Source organism: Thunnus albacares, chromosome 3 (assembly GCF_914725855.1).
Source record: "Thunnus albacares chromosome 3, fThuAlb1.1, whole genome shotgun sequence".
Taxonomy (NCBI): domain Eukaryota; kingdom Metazoa; phylum Chordata; class Actinopteri; order Scombriformes; family Scombridae; genus Thunnus; species Thunnus albacares.
The window spans coordinates 12,343,742-12,367,821 of NC_058108.1; the positions used below are offsets into that span (position 1 = coordinate 12,343,742).

General features: G+C 38.0%; 1 protein-coding gene and 1 pseudogene across 1 annotated transcript; both read right to left on the minus strand.

Moving 5' to 3' along the window:
• Window positions 1-3,399: 3,399 nt before the first annotated feature.
• LOC122979835 lies at window positions 3,400-4,957 on the minus strand (annotated as a pseudogene).
• Window positions 4,958-12,722: 7,765 nt separating this feature from the next.
• Window positions 12,723-15,257, minus strand: LOC122977276 (perforin-1-like). Its single transcript, XM_044345524.1, has 3 exons — window positions 15,225-15,257; window positions 14,488-15,023; window positions 12,723-14,203 (listed from the first exon to the last, which is right to left on the minus strand). Exons 1-3 carry the CDS (start codon window positions 15,246-15,248, stop codon window positions 13,036-13,038), a joined length of 1,728 nt encoding a protein of 575 aa, XP_044201459.1. The 5' UTR covers window positions 15,249-15,257; the 3' UTR covers window positions 12,723-13,035.
• Between the last annotated feature and the right edge of the window lie 8,823 nt (window positions 15,258-24,080).

Here is a 24,080-nt window from a genome sequence, read left to right on the forward strand (position 1 = left end):
GCAACCCATGTTGCTTTTATGCAAGGCCCATTCAGCAGAGGTCATGACCTTCTTGCTGCACAACCTCCCTGGCCCATGCACTGCCTTCAGCTCTGCAGACCATCAACTTTCTGGAGGAAGTGATTGTCCAAATTAAAAATGACTACAAGTGAAGAATATTTATTTCTGTACTATGTCTTTTATATTATGGTATGGGAATGCCTCCAACTAACTAGTTAGTCTGCTTATTGGAATTTATCAATGAGCTGAATAAGTTACTTGTTTTGTTTTGATAATGGCAACTCATGCTAGCCTCTTGCAGCTGTAATGTTTAATGCAGGTGTGTGTGTAAAGAGAGAGAAGAAAGTTTATTTTATGAAAGTTACAGTGTATAATAAACAGCAAATTTTCACTACAATGAACAAGTCCTGGACCCAAAACTGTAGAATATCTAAAGCAGTGGTGCACACAGGCAAATATATCTGCAAATTGTCTTTGCTGTGACTCATCTTGGTAATAGGTGTAGCTCAAGCTGTAAACTTGATAATCAGAGATCATGATGACTTGTTTTAGTTTAGTTTAGTCTTAGTCAAGAGATTTATCCTATTATATTGTTCTGATGTTGAAAACACTGCATTTAAGCTTTTATAGAATTGGGTTTTTTTTTTCATCTGTGATAGTTTATACCTTGGCTTCACCATACATTGTACTACCTGCATATTGTAGTGAGAAGCTTCATTGGTAAAAATCATTGGTGCATTTGGTTGTGCAAACCAGCCAATGCTATGCCTTACAGTAGTTTCTGTACCCATGGAAATGTCCTTTGAGGTGCAAACTTTCATATATGTGTGTTCTGTTTTTCTGTGTTTTGTGTACATGTTTTTGTTCATGTGTGTCTACATGCATGTGTAGTCATGCAGGGGTGTGGTAACCTCTAAAAGCCCTCTCCACCTCGCCTTGGCTCCATGGGAACCTGTGCTCAGCTAATCCTCCTTTTGGCTGGAGAGGGCTTCTCCAAACAAATCCTCCAGCTCTAAGACCCACTGCCCCTCAAGTGGGCTCCTGGCTCTCTTTGCCAAGCCTCACCAAAAAACCTCTCTCCTTTCTTCTCTTTTCTCATATGCTTCACATAAAACAGCTACCTACCATGAGGCAAATCCCCTTGTCTCTGTCTCTTTTCTTCTAGGAGCAAGGGAAGGAGAAAGGAATGGGGTGTGGATAAGCCAGGCCAGCAGGAGATTGTCAAGTTGAAGAACTAAGATGACCTGTTTTGGAAGAGGGAGTGAGTCTGAATAATGGGTGCTGGTAAAGGGGTCATTGTTTGATAGCAGGCGAGAGGAAAGTGAGGATAAAGGGGTGGATCTCAATACTTTAATGTGATGCCTTCTGCTTTCCTTTATTATGTATTACAGTCTACATACAGTATATAAAGATCTGCTTGTGTATGATTACTGGCAACCCTGTCTCCTTGAAATTACATTTTTATAGGCTACACTACTAAATTGCAATAGAAAATGCATCTCGAAGGAAATGTCATGCTGCCACAATAATGTTTTCTGTCAACATTATGAGGAAATGTTAATTGATGTATCTGGCAAGATACACATAAGTAAACTGTTCAGTGACAACATATTTCATTTATTTTCTGCCAAACTATCAGATCTTGTGGAACAATGAAAAATAGGAAAAGATAATGGTCTTGGTTTAATACAGAAAAAAGGTCCTCAGTGTCTGGAAGCATGAGACACAATGTGTTTATTAACATTTAACCAAAACCATAATCTTTCACTTATCTCAATGAAAGTGCTTTTGTTGGGATTCAGGATGCAAACCTCGTTTCGGGTGTCACTGTCATACATCCTGCCATCAACCCTGACCATTTACCTTCACCTTCAGTGCCGTACATAAATGTAAAGCTTCATTACCATTCATCATACAAGAGGGATTTAGATCAGATCCTTCAGATTTTATTGAATCACTTAAAGGGGGTGTGCCTTAGAATGTGATACGGAGCTGCCAAGTAATTGATAAATTTAAATAAATTATACCTCAACCACACCCTATTTAAAATTAAACAATTAAATTAAATGAAATTAAACAAGTTTTTGTGAATTGACATTCAAACACACACCTCTGATCCATGATATCACTTTGCTAGCAACTACAACCCATGAGAATTCTCTCCCATTGGGATTTTTCAAAAACTTTAGGTATTAGGAAGTATTTGATATTTTGGGGAAATACATCTATTTGCTTTCTTGCCAAGTGTTAAATGAGAACATTGAGATCACTCTCATGTCTGCACAGTAGCTATGAAGCTACCACAGACAGCTGGTTAGTTTAACTTAGAATAAAGACTAAAAACAGGGAGACAGGGATAGCCTGGCTCTGTCTAAAGGCAAGAAAAAGCCTACCAGCACTTCTTAAGCTCACTAACACTCTTAAAATGTTTCATCTCATTTGTTTAAGCTGTACAAAGACCAAAATGTAAAAATGACACATTGTGGTGCGTGGGTGTGATCATATCGCCTGTTTACAGTTAATACTCCCTTGTGGCATTACACAGCTTCATACTTTCAACAGTGTTTTTTCTATGCATGTCAACCCAAGGACAACGCAGTGTGTGCTCAACTGATGCATGCTGCTACTTTAGCATGCATCAGTGACAGTTACAACTGTGTATGTGTGATGGTGACACACACACACAGTGGTTTTGATCATTTCAGAGGACATTACATTGACTTACATTAATTCCTTGGAGACTTACACTAACCCTTACCTTAACCTTAAACTTAGTCTTCACCCTGAAATTTAATGATTTATGTTATGGGGACTTGCTTTTTGTATCCAAAAGGATGGAAAGTCCCCACAATGTGACTATGTAAAGAGATTTATGTCCCTACAACATGAGTAATACACACACATACACACACACACACACACACACACACACACACACACATACACACACAGATACACTGTGTTGTCTTGTTCAAAATCCACAAGTTATTTGTTCCATACAGATAATTTAATTAGTGTTGTGGGTAAAAGCCTGAAAACTAAAGTAAACTAAGTAAACTACTGCATTCACACATTGACTGGCATCAGTTTCCGTACCCTCATTCTTAACTAAAATTGAAGGATAGAAATCTGTATATGGCCACCAGAAACAAGTTTAGAGCAATAGATATACAATTCAGAAATACACAATACCTTTTAAAATACAAAATTCCACAGACACTTGCATTGTCGTTGTTGATGCTTTACTGGCAGATTTTGTAACATACATGTCAAAAAGAAAGAAGCAAAAAAACTGCATTATGAAGATATGAAATTATTTTTGCACACAGAAGTCAAAGAAAATGAAGAGTAATTTCAAAAGCAAAAATGGATTCGAACAACTTCTGAAAAACATTCATCTTAAAACCAAATCTTAATATCAGTCATTGTTCCCTGTCACATCAATAACTGGCCTCAACCTGACTGATTCAGCATAATGCTTTCCTCTGAAGAGGAATTCAGAGGGGTGGGTATGTACTCTTGACAATGCTGACCACCAAGACTTGGTGGACACTCTACTATGTAGGAAAAGAAGAAGGTACCATGATTTAACATGTAGCTCTCTGACATGTTTCCTCTACGCAGATCAAATGAGCATTGACCAAGCTTATCGCTATTCCAGTAGGTATCCTCATCATAAATACTGAACTTAAATATGCTGCTGAAACTTCGGATAGAGAGCTTCTTCTTCTTTGCCTCACAGTGTTGCATCATTGACTTAATACTGTCAGGATGTGCAAAGTTAGCCGAGGTCTCAACTGACAAACAGTCACTGTCTTCTGTTGTCGACAGTCCATTCATGGTTGCCTCACAGGTCCTGACAGCAGTGACTGCCTTCATTTTCCCTCCCAGAGACATTTGTGTGATGTAATGTGTACCATATGTATCAATCAGATTACGATATAATGGCTCTGTTTTACGTGAGTATGAAGGAGGGGAGTTGACGGCTGATTCAAACTCATGACTCGGTAGGTTTTGTTGCAAGTCTGTAACTGTAAAACACAGAGATCAAATAAGTTACAGTCAGTCACAATTCACTATCATTTAGATATTACTGTCCATGTTGTTTGTTCTAAGCAAAGTTGCTGTCTTCTTGATTTGCATCCCACTCTTAATTAACTATAGTGTTGGTATATGTGTTTATACAACACTTTAAAGTTAACTGAATAAATCAATTCAAAGTTGTTCACATACTCACCGGTAGAAGTTAGAGTGGACAGAATCGTGGAAGAAGGTATAGCGGTCTTCTTCTGACTTTTGCATGGCAAAGGTAGATTCTTTGGAGTGGGAACCTCCATAGATTGGCCCAAAAATGATGGTGGGTTTTATAGTCAAATTAAGGCCAATTTTCCAATCATTGGACACAGATGCGGTAGAATCACTGACAAGAGTTTCAACAGAGTCATAAACTATACTGGAGACCTTTAAAATGCACTTGGGGAGGATTCTCCAGTCCACTACAGCAACTGGGACCTTCTGTATCTTTCTCTCCATGTAGCTGTTAATGTATAGCCTGCAAGTGCCATTGCCAAGCTTCCATGTTTCAATGTCGATGACATAGGCACCTTTCTGCTCCATTGTGACGATGTTGAAGCCTTCTCCACCCAGATTGTAACCAGGAACAAAGTGAGCCTCCTGGCACTGACAGTGTACCAATGAAGCTTACACTGGATGGCAGACACAGAGGACTCCATGACCACCAAAGGAGCAAGAGCTGCCACATCTGTATGAAAGATACAAAAAGCAACAGATGGGAAAAAGGCATGCACATAAAAATCAGTTGAACAAATGCAAACTTTTTGAAATTTACAGTTTCAGTACAAATTGACCATTTGTTTTCAGCATCTATGAAGAAGATGAAAACATTACTCAATACAAACTACTGGTATAAAAGAGGAGATGTTTTCCTTACCTTCATTGTAGACAGCAAGCATTTTTCAGTGCTTTCAAAGGCTGACCTATATTGTAGTTTTGCTGTCCTGGAGGTGGAGTCTTTAGTGCCAATGTAATCTATTACATTCTAACAAGTTTTATATTTAACCAGTCATACTTTTTTATTTACTTCTCACCATATTAAGATGAGAGATTAAATGAAAGGTTCTTGCAGTACAGACGGGTGACATATTAAAGGAAAAAACCAGTACAGGTCTGAATGCTTGACCCCGTACAGTGAGGGGATCCGGTGGCTCTGTTATGCTGTCCCCTTAGAGGGAAGAGTCACTGCAAATCAATACAAAGTTGTTCTGAGTGATCATCTTTATTCTATGATGAAACATTTCTATCCTGATGGGAGTGTTCTCTTCCATGATGACAATGCCCCAATTTACAGGACACGAGGGGTCACTGAATGGTTTGATGAGTATGAAAATTATGTGAATTATATGCTATGGCCTTCACAGTCACCAAATCTCAACCCAATTTTACACCTATGAGAGATTTTGGACCAACATGTTAGACAGCGCTCTCCACCACCATCATCAAAACACCACATGAGGGAATATCTTTTTGAAGAATGGTGTTCATCCCCCCAGAAGAGCTCAGAGATGTGTAGAATCAATGCCAAGAATCAGTGAAGCTGTTCTGTTGGCACATGGTGACACCTTACTAAGACACTGTATGTTGGATTCCCTTTCATTTGTTACCCATCTATATATTATCACTGCACAGCTTGGAGCTTGACCCTAAACCATGACTTTTACTGAAACCAAAATTGATTTTACTTGAATTTGCATGGTTTCCTACTTCTGCAACTAAGAGAAATCAAGTCAATCCCACCTTTGTGAACACTGTTTGTGAACAGCAGAACATATTGACATGTTTGAACATCCCGTGAACCTCCTCTTTTGAAAAGATGAATCATCATTTGGCTGTCCTAAAATATCGGGGAAATAAATGCCCCATTTTTAAGGGGTAGCATTATGGATCAGTGTTTAGCAATGCTGCCTTACAACAAGAGTGAAAGTGCTCTGGTTTCCTCCCACTTCCAGATATGTGCAGGTTAGGTGAAATAGAAGGTGTAAATGTCCTTATGTTAGCCTGTAATAGATAACGTGTCCAGGGTGTGTACCCCCAAACTCCTATGACCCTGAACAGAATGAGCAAATAAAGAAAAGTGATATATGAATGACTTATGTCTAGGGCTATTGAGAAGCTGCAACTGAATAATGTTTTTTGTAAAATTAATTAAATCAATGAGGGTGCATAAATGATGATAAACAGTCATGTGTAAAACAAAGTAGGCAAATCTTTCTTTTCTTTGCTTGTTAACAAGAGCAAAGATACGAAAAAAGCATTTACAAAAAAGGAAGCGATGCACTTAGATCAACATTTCTTGCCTCACCCTCACAAGTTGACCAACACTCTGTTTGTGATAACAGGGTGTTGTTCCATTGACAGTACTGTGGCTGTCTGTGGCTCTACAAACTTGTTGCACATCTTACCATCTGTTGATAGAAAAACATCTGTGGGGATTCACAGATTGCAGGATGCCAATGTGCAGTAGTGGGGGGTGCTGGTCCCGTGTCCAAAATACAAAAGGCTGATGAGAGCAAGTAAGCTCAACTGAAGATATCCACAGCTTGAAATTTTCTTTTACAACACTGAATCATAGTAAACATAATTAGAATGATTTGGCACTAATCAACAGAAAAAGAGTCAAAGTGAATTCACATCTCTACAAATTGATCTAAATTAACTGGAAATATAAATCACAAAATATTTGACTGCATAAGTATTCACCTCATTAAACTGAATTTATTAGAGGTTACTTTTGCAGCAGCTATGAGTCTATGTGAATATGTCTGTATCACCGTAACATCATTGTTTTGTTGTCACTTCTGTGGAACTAAGCTTTGATGTTTGGGGTCTTGCTAGAAAATAAATGTTGTGGATGTCGCAGTTACTGTTTTGTGCAGACTGTAGGTTTTCCATCAGAGTGTCTTTGTATTTCGCTGTATTCATTTGATACTCTACCCTCTATGGTCTGCTGCAAAGAGGCATCCACACAGCGCTGCCAGGCTTCATGGAGGGGATTGTGCATCTCTGCCAGCTCACAACCAACACAGTGTTTAGAAAATGTCCAAAAAGCTCAATTTTGGTCTCATCAGATCACAGAAGCGTCTTCCTTGTTTCAGTCTACAGAGGTTTGCTCTTTCCCACTCTGCCACAAAGCTGCAACTAGTGTTGAATGTACAGCATCTCCCATCTCAGTCATGAAATCCTGTAGCTACTTCAAAATTGCCATATGTCTCTTAGTGGCCTCAATCACAAGTGCCCTACTCACACAGACTCGTTTTTGAGGCCTGTTTTGGACCGATTTACAGCTTTGCAATATTCTTTTAACTTTAATTATGCCTGCTGCTGCCATGATCCAAACCTAGACCATAGTAGCATAGTACCACAGTCAGGCCTTGATATTCAAGTTCCTTGTATCTTTCGCCTGATTTTTCTTTTTATTCTTTTTGATAATCTTTTTTTTTTTTTTTTAAATACTTGTTTGGTCCATGCAGTGAGCCCAAACCAGTCACCTCCTTATTCCTTCATCCATTCACCCTCAACAATGAAATCCTACCGTCATTCCTTCATTCCAAACCAGCTGTTGGGCTGTCCAGATCACTTTTATATTTGTACTTATTTGGATGATTTTGTATGGATTTCTTTTTACTGTGGCATTATAAAGTCTTTTGTGTATTCAAAAAAATCTAATTACATCCACTGGGATTCAGTGTATCACAATTAACATGAGAAAGTCCAAGACAGTGATTACTATTGCACTGTACAGCAAATACCAAGTGATTTAACAACTGTCACACTTGATGATAGTGCTTGTAGCACTTATACATATGTAAAAATTACAATTGTGAATTAAAATCAGTTGTTATTGTTATAAGTCTCATTTGTGTAGGCTGCCTTCTGTGGCATATCAAGAATTCATTTTTATAGACAAACCTTATCAACAAACCTCCCATTTTCCAATTAGACCCCACAAGGCAAGACACCATAATGAAACTATCAAGTGATAGGAAAAGTGATAGGAGAGCTACCTTAGAAAATAAACAACTGTAAAGCATCATGTGTCATTGTACCTTGTATGTCATCAACCTGCCCTTTTCAGTTAAAAACGTATTCACACATTTGTTCACACGGCCAATCTGCATGTACTTCCTTTTTATTTGTATCTGTCTACCATACAGAACCTTTTCTTGTAAAATTGTATAGGCAGCACTGTAATGCCATAGCTGTTTGTCTGTGAATGTTAGTGAAGCTCACACAAAATCAAACCAAATTTGTTTGTTTTTTTATTTCCCCAGTGAAATAGTCATTATAATTACGTTACTGTATTGAGCGACAATTGTGTAGACTATTCATTCTTAAGATTATCAAAATGGTTTTAATTCTCTGTAACCCTTCAACTTAAGTTATAACCTGAAAATTAACAAAACTGGAATTACACCATTTTCAAGTACCAATGACATGTCCATATAAATTATATCAGATTCATGCTATTTAACATAGTACACACACTATTTAATGGGGGAAAGTAGCTAAGTATATATACTTAACTGTATTTAAGTACAGTTTTGAGGTTATTGTACTATTTCCAGTTACTTTGCAGATTAAGATTTTACATACCAAACATATGATCAATTTGTGCTGCATATTTACATATAAAACTACCCACAGTACTATAGAGTTGGTTAAATTCACTGGCAGACTTTGTGGGGAGGGGGTTCCCCCAAGGAAAAAAAAGTGTCCTCTAAGGTGCCCGCACAAAGGAGAAAACATACCAAAGTTCTGTAATGATTGTCTTAGTTCTGGGTAAATCAGGATGAAATGCCCTATAGAGTGAATGATGTGCCCTGATGGGTGCCCTTTCAATGGAAGTGATAGTGCCCTGTAAAGAACCCCCAAAATCGAGAAAACATGATGTGCCCTTTAAACGAAGAGGATGTAATGCAGCGCCCTACGAGTTGCCATTGTAATGGAGTGAGCTGGAGGTTCTGTATGCCCTTCTAGTGAACCAAAAAAAAAAAAAAAGGAAAAAGTGTAATTTAGAGTTCCCCTAAGTCTAACATACTCAGAATTGTAAATTGTAAATTGTAAATAAATCACCCTTAAAAACATGTTGTAGTTGTAGCTGACATTATTCCATTCAGTTGATTTTGGTACCTATAGCCTATAGGTCACATAGCAAGGCTTTTTTGCAATTAAAACAAGTCTATGGGTCTATGAGTTTATTAAGGATGCATCACTAATGTATGTAAACTGTATTTTCTGAATTGGCTTTATGTTTAGGCCTGTTCAAAGCTGTATAACATGCTAAACAATATGCTAGGTGGATAGTAGCTAGCTAGCCAGATATGAACTTAGCCATCTCTATACTAAATATTTGGTACAAACTAGAAATCAACCTTGCAATGCAGTAAAATCTTTAAGGAAATCATTAGAGTGTTCTTTATTCAAATTGCGTTTGCAACCCTTTAGCTAGGATTAATTTGGATTTGTAGAGAGGGAGATTAGCATTGGGTTACCTTATGATTACAGAATGCCAAGAAGAGACAGAAAATTGAAGACAGTACAAAGGGATCTGCAAAATGCAGCAAGAGGCAGATAGAGGTATGTTTGCTTTAGCCATTAGCAATTACAAGGATGCCCAGTAGAACTTAAACCTCTGCCAAGGCATGTTAAAAAGTTTAAAAAATTGATCCTGTCATGATACTTTTATGAAATCTGGAAGAAAACCTTTAGAGTAACCCTGCTAACAAACAAATGAAGAGGAGTGAAAACATAACTTCCTCGATAGGGGTAAAATGACAAAGGCAAGAAGGCTGGTGTACTTCTAGTGCTGTATGTTGTTAGGTACAGTTGTATGTTCTGTAATTATTTCCTTAATTCATTCTGAAAAGGTTCTGCATAATGAGTTATTTTAAAGTACATTTTGCTGGTAAGACTTCTGTACTTGCAGGACTTTTCTTTGTAATGCAGTATTTTTGCACTGTGGTGTTACAACTTTTACTTAAAGTAAACAATTTGAATACTTATTTCACCGCCGCGCATATTGCATAAAATATCACAAAAGACACATAAATTCTATGTGTACTATTCATTTATTTACATTAAGTTAGTGGGTTTCCTTCCGCTGTCCAAAATCTGTCCATAACATAAAAATAAATTCATCTTTCTTCTCCAGTATTCTGGGACCTCTGAAAAGTTGCTCTTCATATTGTTACCACAGAGGGGCACTATAGTTTCATGCAAAGATGACTTGAAATGTCATATATTCCTAACAGCTGTTTTACAGCAGGCTTCCTTGTGCCTGAATACAAATCTTCAGACATCTGAGTCTGAAAACTTGTGTAACGTTCCTCTGTTTACTGAATCATTGTTAATAATTCATATTTTTAAAATTACTTTGGAGAAATAATTTAAGGTCAAATCAAAACTGTAAGTGAAATGTCCAAAGAAATCATTATGTTGAAACGTGAGATGACTGAAATATCTGTTAAGCTACACAATAGAGCCTGAGGTTACATCTCTACTTTTATTAAGCTGTTGACAAATGAATACAAATCCCCAATACACACATCACAGCCATGATTCTGAAATAGCAGGTTACCATTGTTTATCAGCTATCATCTGTCTTTGTGGAGTGTGTCTTCTCCCGTCTGTCAAAACAGAAGTTTTTGAACTTGAGCTGTGTGACACGAGGGAATTGATGTATCCACTGTCTATTTATAACACAGGGAGCAGGTGTGCCCATACACAGAGGTAAAGTGATTGGCTGAGATCTTCAGAGGACTCTTTGTGCTTGTGTAAATACACATACAGGGAACATACTTGCACCTGCCCTATGAAAGCATGCATGCATACAAACATAAACATATATTATCCTCATAGGAAAACTTCGTAGAGTGCAAGCGCATGCATGCATTCCGATACTGTATGCATACAAAACAAATGCATCCACACACATGCGCATAAATGTACATACATTCAGTGTGGTTCTTGCTGCTGGTACCCACACAGATACCTAAACACTCATTTCCATTCAAGCAACTCAAACACATTTCCAAATGTTGTCAGTTGAAAAGAGAGACTCTTCACAATATAAGATTCTTTTCCGCTGAGAGCAGATCCACAACCCTCAACCAGATCCTCTGAGCAGCACTTCACTCAAATGATCTACAGCACTCAACAAATCAACAGATCTTGCTCTAACACAAATGCTCAACAGACAGTTTCAAACACCATGTAAACAAATATCCAGAGAGCTACCTGTCACCATTATTGTATGCCTCCACCAGTGAGGTTAAAGTGGTTGATAAGAGGGAGGCAGGTGGTGGTAAAGGCTGTTGAGTCAGTAGAACCTGTAGTCTTTTATTCTGGTACCTCAGAAAAAAAAAAGGAACAGCATTTCATGAGAATCAAGGGTGGGAGGCAGATGGCGTTGTTTGCATATGCTTTTTATTGCGGTCATTTGCACCTACCTCCAGCAAGGCTGAAAGTGCACTCCTGCAGCCTCAAAAAGAAGGTAAACCTGCTTTGAGAGGGACAACATGACCAAAAAAACTTTTGTTATAAAACGAATGAAGCATTGATGATATGTTCCGACACCTGGTACTGTGTGTGACTAAATCAAAAGTTGTTAACAGTAAGACAAGGTTTTCCAAAAATCCAAAACAACCACCTCTTATTTTTAATTGAATAAAACTGTGGCAGGATGTTTGGAAAGCATTACTCATCAACTATCATAACTTTTTCCTGAACTTTAACCACTGTCCATCCCATCCCTACCCCCAAACTGTAAAAAATCCCCCCCTGACTTGTGAATAAGCTCTGACTAACCTCAGAGGAGATCAAGTTTGTACGTTTGTCATGAGTGTGTCTGTGTGTGCATGAACGCGTGTAAGCTAGTGTCTTAGATAGCATGACGCCAGGACAGACATACTGTAAGGGGATTTTTCACAGCAACAAGAGTCAACTTTAGATAGATGGTTAAAAGTTTGTGATGTGCCTGATTACAAGAAGGCCATAATTATCCTCTGCTTATGAGTCCTCATTCTTTCAAAGACTATAGCTTTTTTGGTGAAAAGAAACTACATAGTTTTAAGCATTTCAACAAATCACCAATATTGTGTTTCTGATGAAGACACTTTCATCCCATATATGACTTCTTCTACTGTTTATCCCGTTCCATTCTATCAAACGAGTTTGGACAACTGTACACATCATGTTTCAGTTAAAGGGCAGATCATCTGAGATTATGAAGCACATGTTCAGCGACAACATGATTTTCTCTGAGCAGCAATTATGCAAAGTATTGACAAGAGATATCACTGGTCACATGAGTACAGGTAAGTTATTTATGGTAATACCTGTGGTGTTCTCTCAGCATGAATCCCTCTCGTCTACACTTCACTCCACAGCAAGGGGAAGCCCCTCCAAGTCGGAAATGTAGAGGCAAACTGTAAATATTTCTAATGTTAAATACTACTAGTACTACTACTCCTACTCTATATTAAACAATTACGTTATAATCAGGGTAAAAGTTACTCTCTAAATTCATTTATTTTAATTTGTTGTTATACTGAACAAACTTGAGCACACTCTCCTTAAATGTTTGGGGAATCTCTGCATGCTTGTGCAGTTATTACCATAGACATGTCAACCAAAAAATGAAACAGTTTTTTTTGCTTTTGCTTTGCTTTTTTGCTTTTAATGCTTTATTAACAACATTTTTAAAGCATACAGTCAGACAGATGCTGGTGTTGTTTTTACACACATCACAAAGAACAAAATCATAAAAACTGGATTATGGAAGATTTACAAATATATTTGTTAAGAAAATTATGGGTACACATGAAAGTTAAAAGCACATGAAATGAAAAACAGGCATTGTAAAACCAAAACAGGCACTATCACCTACTGACAAAGTATCCATCATAAAGGTTAATCTCCAGTTAAATCTCCCATTGCATCTCACATCACCAGCTGGCCTCAAGTGACTGATTTAGCACACTGCTCGCCAGTTTCTCCAACGAGGACCCCATTTCTGGTGTGGAAGACCTTGGCCAGAGAAGCACTCAGTGGGGAGGGTATGTATTCTTGACATTGGTTACCACCAAGACGTGGTGCACACTCTACTATGTAGGAGAAGAAGAAGGTACCATCATTTAACATGCAGCTGTCACTCACCTTCCCACTGCGCAGATCAATTGAGCATTGACCAAGATTATCACTATTCCAGTAGGTATCCTCATCATAAATACTGAACTCAAGCTTGTTTCTCATATTGATGACGATGGGTCCAAAGTTAAATTTCTCTGACCATCTAGGATTATCATTGTTTGATATAATGGCAGTGCGCCTTATCTGGTCACCATATTTAACTACCACTGAACCATCTGTCTGCGTCCACTTATCACCATACAGCCCATCTGCATAAAGCTTGAAAACCGTTAATGTTGCAAGACCTTTACCAGCAGGACAGCAGTTTGACTTGATATTCTGATTACTGTTGCAAACACAAGCACAAGGATCCCTTTTGTTAGATGTATGCCCAATTTGACAGGATTCTGAGCATTTTTTCAACACAGCATTTTCCTTGATGTACTTCTCCACCTCTTGTTTCAGTCCGGCACTGGCTGGATGACCCCTTGGCAGTATGATGTGCAGAGGCTTTATGTTGTATTGGACCACATCAGGTATGTTTTTCAGTGAGTTAATCCACGTGCTATAGACAGAGGGGTCTGATTGCCCTTGAAAGAGGATATCAGCTCCGTTAATGTTTCCACCAATTACCTCTGTGATTCGCTCATTAAACGTGCTGCTGAAACTCTGATCATGGTTTAACTTCTTCTTCTTCTCCTGACAGTGTTTTACCATGGAATCAATACTGGCAGTTTTAGCAAATCCTACTGAGGCCTCAACTGTCAAACAGTCATTGACTTCTGTTGTTGACAGTCCATTCATGGTTGCCTGGCAGGTCCTGACAGCAGTGACTGCCTTCATTTCCCCTCCTAGAAACACTTGTGTGATGTAATGTGTACCATATGTATCAATCAGATTACGATATGAGGGTGCAGTTGTACATGAATAGGAAGGAAGGGAGTTGACAGCTGATTGAAAGTCATGACTCAGGGGAGATTTTGTTGCCATTCTGTAACTGTAAAACAGAGAGATAAAATAAGTAAGTTACAGTCCATCATAATATATCATTCAGATGTTACGGTTTAGTTATTTTCAATTCAAGCAAACATTATTGCCATATGCAGTGCAATTTTGTTATTTGAAAATGCTGTATTTACAAACAAATAACTACAGCACTAGGGTATAGGATTAGTTTATATGTACTGTGTATAACACTGTACAATTAAATAATGCTTATCAAACTGAACAAATAAAATCAGAGTTAATGTCAAGAAGAGGAATATCTGTCCACATACTCACCGGTAGAAGTCACAGTGGACAGAATGTTTGAGGAAGGTATAGTGGTCTTCTTTTGACTTTTTCATGCCAAAAGCTGATTCTCTAGAGTGGGAACCTCCTAAGCCCACATTAACAGTGGTAGTAGGATTGACAGGGACATTAAGGCCAATTTTCCAATCATTGGACACAGATGAGGTGGAATCATTGACAAGAGTTTCAACAGAACCATAAACTACACTGGAGACCATTGAATTGCACTTGGGGAGGGTTCTCCAGTCCACTACAGCAGCTGGGACCTTCTGTTTCTTTCCTTCCATGTAGCTGTTAATGAATAGCCTGCAAGTGCCATTGCCAAGCTTCCATGTTTCAGTGTCGATGACATAGGCACCTTTCCGCTTCATTGTGACGATGTCGAAGCCTTCTCCACCCAGATTGTAACCAGGGACAAATTGAGCCTCCTGACACTGTTGTGGTGTACCAATGAAGCTTACACTGGATGGCAGACACAGAGGACTCCATGACCACCACAGGAGCAAGAGCTGCCACATCCTTGTCATCTGTATGAAAGAATTGACAGAATGAAAAATGGCCTGGCCATAAAATCTGTTAAACAATGCACTTAAAATGTACTGCTTCAATATAGATAAGATGGCATTAAAACATTGACATCAAGGAATTTTGAATATGATTGATTTGTCGAAAGAGATTACTCAACAAAAACTGTAAGTATCACAGAAAGAACGTCTTAAGTGTCTTACCTTACTTGTGAATGTAAACAGCATGCTCTGTTCAGTGGCTCACCAAGTCAAACTTAAAGTTTTGATGTCTAGGAGGTGGAGTCTTTTTTGTGTTTGACCAGCCTCATTCACACATTTTTCTTCACACCCTACCAGCCCAAGTCAGATGAGATGAAACTATATGCCCCAAATGGGGAAATGAGACTTTTGCTGTAACATATTAACATTAAGCAAAGAACCAAAATTGGATTTGATACTGACAATTGAGAATTTACCTAAGAAGGGCTGGTTAAGAAGTAAAACATTTATATTATAAGGATTGCAGCACTGACAGAAGTGGCAAACAAACTCCAGTAGGAGAAGCAGAACTCATTTAACACAACTATATTTGAAGCGTACATTTTGAAATTAATTTAAGTGTGAAGTGGTCAACCCCAATTAACATCTCAATTTTTGCAGCATTTGACAATGTCCAAGTCAATTCAGTTCAGTTCATACCGTTATTACTTTTGCAGCAAGGCAGCATAAAAACACACAAAAACATGAAACATAAACACAATAAAAACATCATAGGATAATTGAAGACAGGACATAAACAGGATGAAAAGTGTATTTTTTCATATTCTTTTAACAAATGATTAAATGTATTGAAAATGTTAAACATAAGTCTTATATCTACACATAACTAGCAATTAAACAGAATTCAAAAAAACGAGCTGAGCTAAATGCTCATCAAAATTTTAAAACTTAAATCTGAATGTTAAAGAAATATATTCAATCGAAAGGTTACTTTCTAAAATAGAATTATAAACATACTGGCAATAATCCTACCATCATGGTTATAATATTTAGTTTGTTTTGAAGCTTGTTAAAATTAAAGAGCTGCTGATTCAACTGCATGGTCATTTTGGAAGTAGTTTGTGGTGCACTTTATTATATTGTGTTAAAATAGTTTTGCCAGTTTACACTAATTTGCCTTGTTTATGGTAAGATGGTTTGTTTAATCATGAACTGCACCTTTAAGAATCAAATGAAATCCCACTGCTGAAACTTTGCTTCTAGAAGCAAACACCCAAAGACACTCAGGTTCAAGGATGATGAAGTGAGTGAACAAGTTTTGCAGATGTGTCCAGCAAACTAAGACAAACCTTGTAAGCAATTAAGGTCTGAAATTTAACCCATAAATTCAGTTTGACACTTTCCAACTGCCTGAAATGCATACAGATTTTCACCTAAATATATTGTGAGGTTTGGGGGGCTCAGAGATAGCAATTTATTGCAAATTATTACTCGGTTTTCTAATGGAGAGGGGTTATTGTTGAGGGGGTGAAGAAATGAAGGGGTTGAAGAAACTCAGAGAGGAGGAGAGTGAAGGGCAGCTAATAATTGTCAGAGACTACTTTACTTGCGTGTCACTCTGGTCAGCAGCTCTGTCCCAGTCATTTTCCCTCCAAGTCAGAGCTCTATTACAGGAATAGTTTTACATTTTGGGAAATATGCTTATCTGCTTTCTGGGGGAGAGTTAGATGAGAAGATCAATACCACTCTTATATTTGTCCATTATATATAAGGCTACAGCCAGCATCTGGTTAGCTTAGCTTAGCACAAAGTGTGGAAACAGTTAGCTGTGCTCTATCCAAAGCAAAGGTGTAGTCGTGCATAAACTATATGTAGGTATATGTAGATATTAAAAAGATATATCTGATTGACAAGAGCTGTTACACTGTTTACACAAAACTTTTCAAGTAAAGGTATGGACTACCTACCTAAAAATACCATGCCCAGAGGTGGGAATACCTACAGTATCTATATTTTAGGCATACCTAACCCTAGGGTTACAAACACTCAAGGCACTTAATCTAACTTTGTCAACAAGAAAAATATGTCTGACAACAATGACTCCGACAACTGTTGCAAGCTAGAGTGAAAACTGACATAACATTAGATAATGATGTTACACCAGCTCAGTTTTTCTTCTCAAATGTCCAAAGATACGCAAGTTAAAAAAGCAGGCGCTTTTTTAATTACTTGTCGGTATGAATGTGTTTGTCTGCAAATGTTATCTCTGAGTCCAGGGTGCGTACACCCACTGCCCTCTCCCTCTAATCCACTGCATGCTGGGTTAGGCTCCAGTCTCCTTCAGCCCCGAATAGGATATCAAAAAATTGTGTACCATGTTTAGGCCTAATCACAAGCTGCAGCAGAACACGCAGTTTCTCAGAATTTAAAGCTATTAGGGAGAATGCATTATCTGCAAAAAACAATTACGGAACAGAGAAAGAGATACTTTAAAAGAAGAGTGTGAGTTCACACCAACACTCCACACTTCGCCCCCAAGTTCATCAACAGCCTATCTATGATCACAGAGTGCTGTGATGTTCACGATTACACAGAAATATGATGCTGTGTTTGTGTATTGTGTGTTGATATTGCTACAGTATGTGATGCAGATTCACAGATGCAGGTCTCAACTCGTGCTGGAGGCTGGTTCCTTGTTGAAGGGCCACAAGATACAACCTAGATAAATGTATTGTAAATGTTAAACATAAGTCTTATATCTACACATAACTAGCAATTAAACAGAATTCAAAAAAATGAGCTGAGCTAAATGCTCATCAAAATTTTAAAACTTAAATCTGAATGTTAAATCTATATATTCACTCTAAAGGTTACTTTTTAAAATAGAATTATAAACATACTGGCAATAATCCTACCATCATGGTTATAATATTTAGTTTGTGTTGAAGCTTGTTAAAATTAAAGAGCTGCTGATTCAACTGTATGGTCATTTTGGAAGTAGTTTGTGGTGCACTTTATTATATTGTGTTAAAATAGTTTTGCTGTTTTACACTAATTTGCTTTTTTATGGTAAGATGGTTTATTTAATCATGAACTGCACCTTTAAGAATCAAATGAAATCCCACTGCTGAAACTTTGCTTCTAGAAGCAAACACCCAAAGACACTCAGGTTCAAGGATGATGAAGTGAGTGAACAAGTTTTGCAGATGTGTCCAGCAAACTAAGACAAACCTTGTAAGCAATTAAGGTCTGAAATTTACAACTGTACTTATAAAAATATTTAAACAGTTTAAATACTTTGTTTTACAAAAAAACCCGTAAATTCAGTTTGACACTTTCCAACTGCCTGAAATGCATACAGATTTTCACCTAAATATATTGTGAGGTTTGGGGGGCTCAGAGATAGCAATTTATTGCAAATTATTACTCAGTTTTCTAATGGAGAGGGGTTATTGTTGAGGGGGTGAAGAAACGAAGGGGTTGAAGAAACTCAGAGAGGAGGAGAGTGAAGGGCAGCTAATAATTGTCAGAGACTACTTTACTTGCATGTCACTCTGGTCTTGTTCAGCAGCTCTGTCCCAGTCATTTTCCCTCCAAGTCAGAGCTCTATTAAAGGAATAGTTTTACATTTTGGGAAATATGCTCATCTGCTTTCTGGGGGAGAGTTAGATGAGAAGATCAATACCACTCTTATATTTGTCCATTATATATAAGGCTACAGCCAGCATCTGGTTAGCTTAGCTTAGTACAAAATCTGGAAACAGTTAGCTGTGCTCTATCCAAAGCAAAGGTGTAGTCGTGCATAAACTCTATGCAGGTATATGTAGATATTAAAAAGATATATCTGATTGACAAGAGCTGTTACACTGTTTACACAAAACTTTTCAAGTAAAGGTATGGACTACCTACCTAAAAATGCCCAGAGGTGGGAATACCTACAGTATCTATATTTTAGGCATACCTAACCCTATGGTTACAAACACTCTACAAATGTCCCTTCCCCTGCTGTCATTCCATAATTGGCAGCTAATTGGGCACATATAACCATAAATATGAAACAAGCACTCCAAGGCACATAATCTAACCTTGTCAACAAGAAAAATATGTCTGACAACAATGACTCTGACAACTGTTGCAAGCTAGAGCGAAAACTGACATAACATTAGATAATGATGTTACACCAGCTCAGTTTTTCTTCTCAAATGTCCAAAGATACGCAAGTTAAAAAAGCAGGCGCTTTTTTAATTACTTGTCGGTATGAATGTGTTTGTCTGCAAATGTTATCTCTGAGTCCAGGGTGCGTACACCCACTGCCCTCTCCCTCTAATCCACTGCATGCTGGGTTAGGCTCCAGTCTCCTTCAGCCACGAATAGGATATCAAAAAATTGTGTACCATGTTTAGGCCTAATCACAAGCTGCAGCAGAACACGCAGTTTCTCAGAATTTAAAGCTATTAGGGAGAATGCATTATCTGCAAAAAACAATTACGGAACAGAGAAAGAGATACTTTAAAAGAAGAGTGTGAGTTCACACCAACACCCCACACCTCACCCCCAAGTTCATCAACAGCCTATCTATGATCACAGAGTGCTGTGATGTTCACGATTACACAGAAATATGATGCTGTGTTTGTGTATTGTGTGTTGATATTGCTACAGTATGTGATGCAGATTCACAGATGCAGGTCTCAACTCGTGCTGGAGGCTGGTTCCTTGTTGAAGGGCCACAAGATACAACCTAGATAAATGTATTGTAAATGTTAAACATAAGTCTTATATCTACACATAACTAGCAATTAAACAGAATTCAAAAAAATGAGCTGAGCTAAATGCTCATCAAAATTTTAAAACTTAAATCTGAATGTTAAATCTATATATTCACTCTAAAGGTTACTTTTTAAAATAGAATTATAAACATACTGGCAATAATCCTACCATCATGGTTATAATATTTAGTTTGTGTTGAAGCTTGTTAAAATTAAAGAGCTGCTGATTCAACTGTATGGTCATTTTGGAAGTAGTTTGTGGTGCACTTTATTATATTGTGTTAAAATAGTTTTGCTGTTTTACACTAATTTGCTTTTTTATGGTAAGATGGTTTATTTAATCATGAACTGCACCTTTAAGAATCAAATGAAATCCCACTGCTGAAACTTTGCTTCTAGAAGCAAACACCCAAAGACACTCAGGTTCAAGGATGACGAAGTGAGTGAACATGTTTTGCAGATGTGTCCAGCAAACTAAGACAAACCTTGTAAGCAATTAAGGTCTGAAATTTACAACTGTACTTATAAAAATATTTAAACAGTTTAAATACTTTGTTTTACAAAAAAACCCCGTAAATTCAGTTTGACACTTTCCAACTGCCTGAAATGCATACAGATTTTCATCTAAATATATTGTGAGGTTTGGGGGGCTCAGAGATAGCAATTTATTGCAAATTATTACTCAGTTTTCTAATGGAGAGGGGTTATTGTTAAGGGGGTGAAGAAACGAATGGGTTGAAGAAACTCAGAGAGGAGGAGAGTGAAGGGCAGCTAATAATTGTCAGAGACTACTTTACTTGCATGTCACTCTGGTCTTGTTCAGCAGCTCTGTCCCAGTCATTTTCCCTCCAAGTCAGAGCTCTATTAAAGGAATAGTTTTACATTTTGGGAAATATGCTCATCTGCTTTCTGGGGGAGAGTTAGATGAGAAGATCAATACCACTCTTATATTTGTCCATTATATATAAGGCTACAGCCAGCATCTGGTTAGCTTAGCTTAGTACAAAGTCTGGAAACAGTTAGCTGTGCTCTATCCAAAGCAAAGGTGTAGTCGTGCATAAACTCTATGCAGGTATATGTAGATATTAAAAAGATATATCTGATTGACAAGAGCTGTTACACTGTTTACACAAAACTTTTCAAGTAAAGGTATGGACTACCTACCTAAAAATGCCCAGAGGTGGGAATACCTACAGTATCTATATTTTAGGCATACCTAACCCTATGGTTACAAACACTCTACAAATGTCCCTTCCCCTGCTGTCATTCCATAATTGGCAGCTAATTGGGCACATATAACCATAAATATGAAACAAGCACTCCAAGGCACATAATCTAACCTTGTCAACAAGAAAAATATGTCTGACAACAATGACTCCGACAACTGTTGCAAGCTAGAGCGAAAACTGACATAACATTAGATAATGATGTTACACCAGCTCAGTTTTTCTTCTCAAATGTCCAAAGATACGCAAGTTAAAAAAGCAGGCGCTTTTTTAATTACTTGTCGGTATGAATGTGTTTGTCTGCAAATGTTATCTCTGAGTCCAGGGTGCGTACACCCACTGCCCTCTCCCTCTAATCCACTGTATGCTGGGTTAGGCTCCAGTCTCCTTCAGCCCCGAATAGGATATCAAAAAATTGTGTACCATGTTTAGGCCTAATCACAAGCTGCAGCAGAACACGCAGTTTCTCAGAATTTAAAGCTATTAGGGAGAATGCATTATCTGCAAAAAACAATTACAGAACAGAGAAAGAGATACTTTAAAAGAAGAGTGTGAGTTCACACCAACTCTCCACACTTCGCCCCCAAGTTCATCAACAGCCTATCTATGATCACAGAGTGCTGTGATGTTCACGATTACACAGAAATATGATGCTGTTTTGTGTATTGTGTGTTGATATTGTTACAGTATGTGATGCAGATTCACAGATGCAGGTCTCAACTCGTGCTGGAGGCTGGTTCCTTGTTGAAGGGCCACATGATACAACCTAGATATACATAGCTAGAAATTACATGTTTTTAGAAGTGGTTGTGATACAAGTACTTAAAAAGTACTTTAAAACTTTCTTGTTTTACAAGATTGAACACACAGTGAATGTAATTGACGTTTTTGACACTGATCAATAAAAAACTCCCTTTCAAAGAGAAAACAATTCTGATAAAATATAAATTAAGTATAAATTTATACCAAATAAGTGATTATATTATACCCTCTTCAAGTCAAAATTAAGTAAAGCACCTTTGCAAGTAAGTGAACATTGAGTCTGTATCGGCTTTAACTTCTTAACATCCACCGGGTCGCCAGCAACCCGCTTAAGCCAGTTGTAAGCAGCTTAGCGTCACACAGTAAAAGCAATTGGCACAATTTGGCCACTTGGTTAGGGGACACCAGTGATACCACAAACTAAAAACTCGCTTCCCTAAGGTTAGGCCTAGAGATGATTTACATAGTTCTGGCCAGTGTTGTAGTACTCGAGTCCAGGACTCGAGTCCGACTCGAGTCTGGATTTTCATGACTCGTGACTCGACTCGGACTGGCGCACTGATGACTCGGACTCGGACTTGTACTCGAGTATTGACTGCATTCGGACTCTAGGACTCGAACTTGTTAATTGATAAACAGGTAATATATATCCGATTTTTTGCCGGTCATATTTTCACATAGTCACACTATGGTTCACGTCACGCACACAGCAGCAGCTGAAGCACAGACATTGTTGTCACACAACGCAAAGACAATACAGCCCCACATACACATCGCCGTTGGTATGGAAGTTCTTAAGCGTGAGTGAAGAAGACACAAAGTTTGAAATTTGTAATACCTTAAAGCCCACAACAAATCTTATTTAATTCTTATAAAGAAAATCAGAATCGCCAAAAATGCAATTAAATTGCAATCAGTGCATCATTAATATTAATATGAAATTATAGCTGTGTCATTTTTGTTTAATGTAGACTTTTTTATTTGTATGTCAGCTCTTTGACCGTGCCAGAGTGAAGCACTGGAGCCCATCTTGGGACTCGACTCGGACTCAGGTAATGGGGACTCGACTCGGACTCGACTCAGACTCTTCTTTGGTGACTCGGATTTGGACTTGGACTCGAGACTTAGTGACTCGACTACAACACTGGTTCTGGCATAAAGCTTGTCCTAGTTATTGTTAGTCAAATGTGACTCCTTATTGACGAGGACCAAAAACACTTTTTAGCCATATTTGGACTATGTAATTTTGGTTGTGTTTTAGCTACATGCTAAACAAGCACAGTTCCAGCAACTACAAGATGTTATTTTTCAAATAGCCCAATACATGCACTTTGGCCTTACAGTTATCTGTTATAAGCTTTTCCATTTGGGTATGCCAAATAGGTGAAAATTCCAAAAACAAGTTGAATGTCAAGAGGCTACACCTTCTGCTCCCCATTCTACTCTGTAAAACCTCTCAGGCCCTGCCATGCATTGGTGCCATGAGGGAACAGCAACTTTGTAGTCCTGACACTATTGGATTGGATTGTGGTCTGGAATTTGACTTGACCACTTCAGGACAATAATGATGGTTAAGAGGCCATTCTTATGTAGGAGTCGATGTCTTGCTGGAAAATAAATCTTTTTATCCTCATGTTGCAGTTATTATGCAGACTGCAGAGGGTTTCTCTCCAGAATTTATTTGTGTTCTTTGATTTGCTGTGTTTATTTGACCAGCTAACTACACAGGCCATGTATGGCCTGCTGCAATGAACAATTCCCACAGCATGTTGCTGCCACTACCAGGTATCATAGTGCGGATGGTGTGTCTCTTTGTGTATTAAACCAAACAAAAACCAAACCAATACAGTAGTTTGGTATGATAGCCAAAAAAAACTTGATTTTGATGTCATCAGACCATAGAATCTTTGTCCAATATTTGACCAGATGTCATGATTTTTTTTTCCACTTCCACTGTAGACATCCTACAGTGGAAGTGTTTGTCTATTGTCCTTTATCTATAACCTGTTTAATGTGAGGATGGTCTTTATCTTTGAATTATAGATACACAGTATGCTGCTCACAGACCCAAAGGTAGAATATCAGTCTCTTAATTTATAGGGTCCCTATTTGTCCAGGAGATGGAGCCACTGACTTGAAAAGAAACATTTGCAGGCCTGACTAACAATTCAAACTTAGCTTGAATGAAAATTTGATTATGAAGTACTAAGCTGGTGGTCTCAAACTACTGAAATGAAACTTTGATGTGAAACTACTAGTTTCACAGAAGGAAGAACGGAAGAAGGAAGATGTACCTTACTTTGACTGTTGACAGCAAGCTCTGT

Bases quoted from the DNA above. Each gene is read 5' to 3' on its own strand.
- LOC122977276 (XM_044345524.1), bottom strand. From the start codon at position 15,248: ATGCTGTTTACATTCACAAGTAAG. The intron at 15,024-15,224 runs GTAAGACACTTA...TCTTTCATACAG, and splicing joins TGTTTACATTCACAAGTAAG to ATGACAAGGATGTGGCAGCT. The intron at 14,204-14,487 runs GTGAGTATGTGG...TCTGTTTTACAG, and splicing joins GTCCACTGTGACTTCTACCG to TTACAGAATGGCAACAAAAT.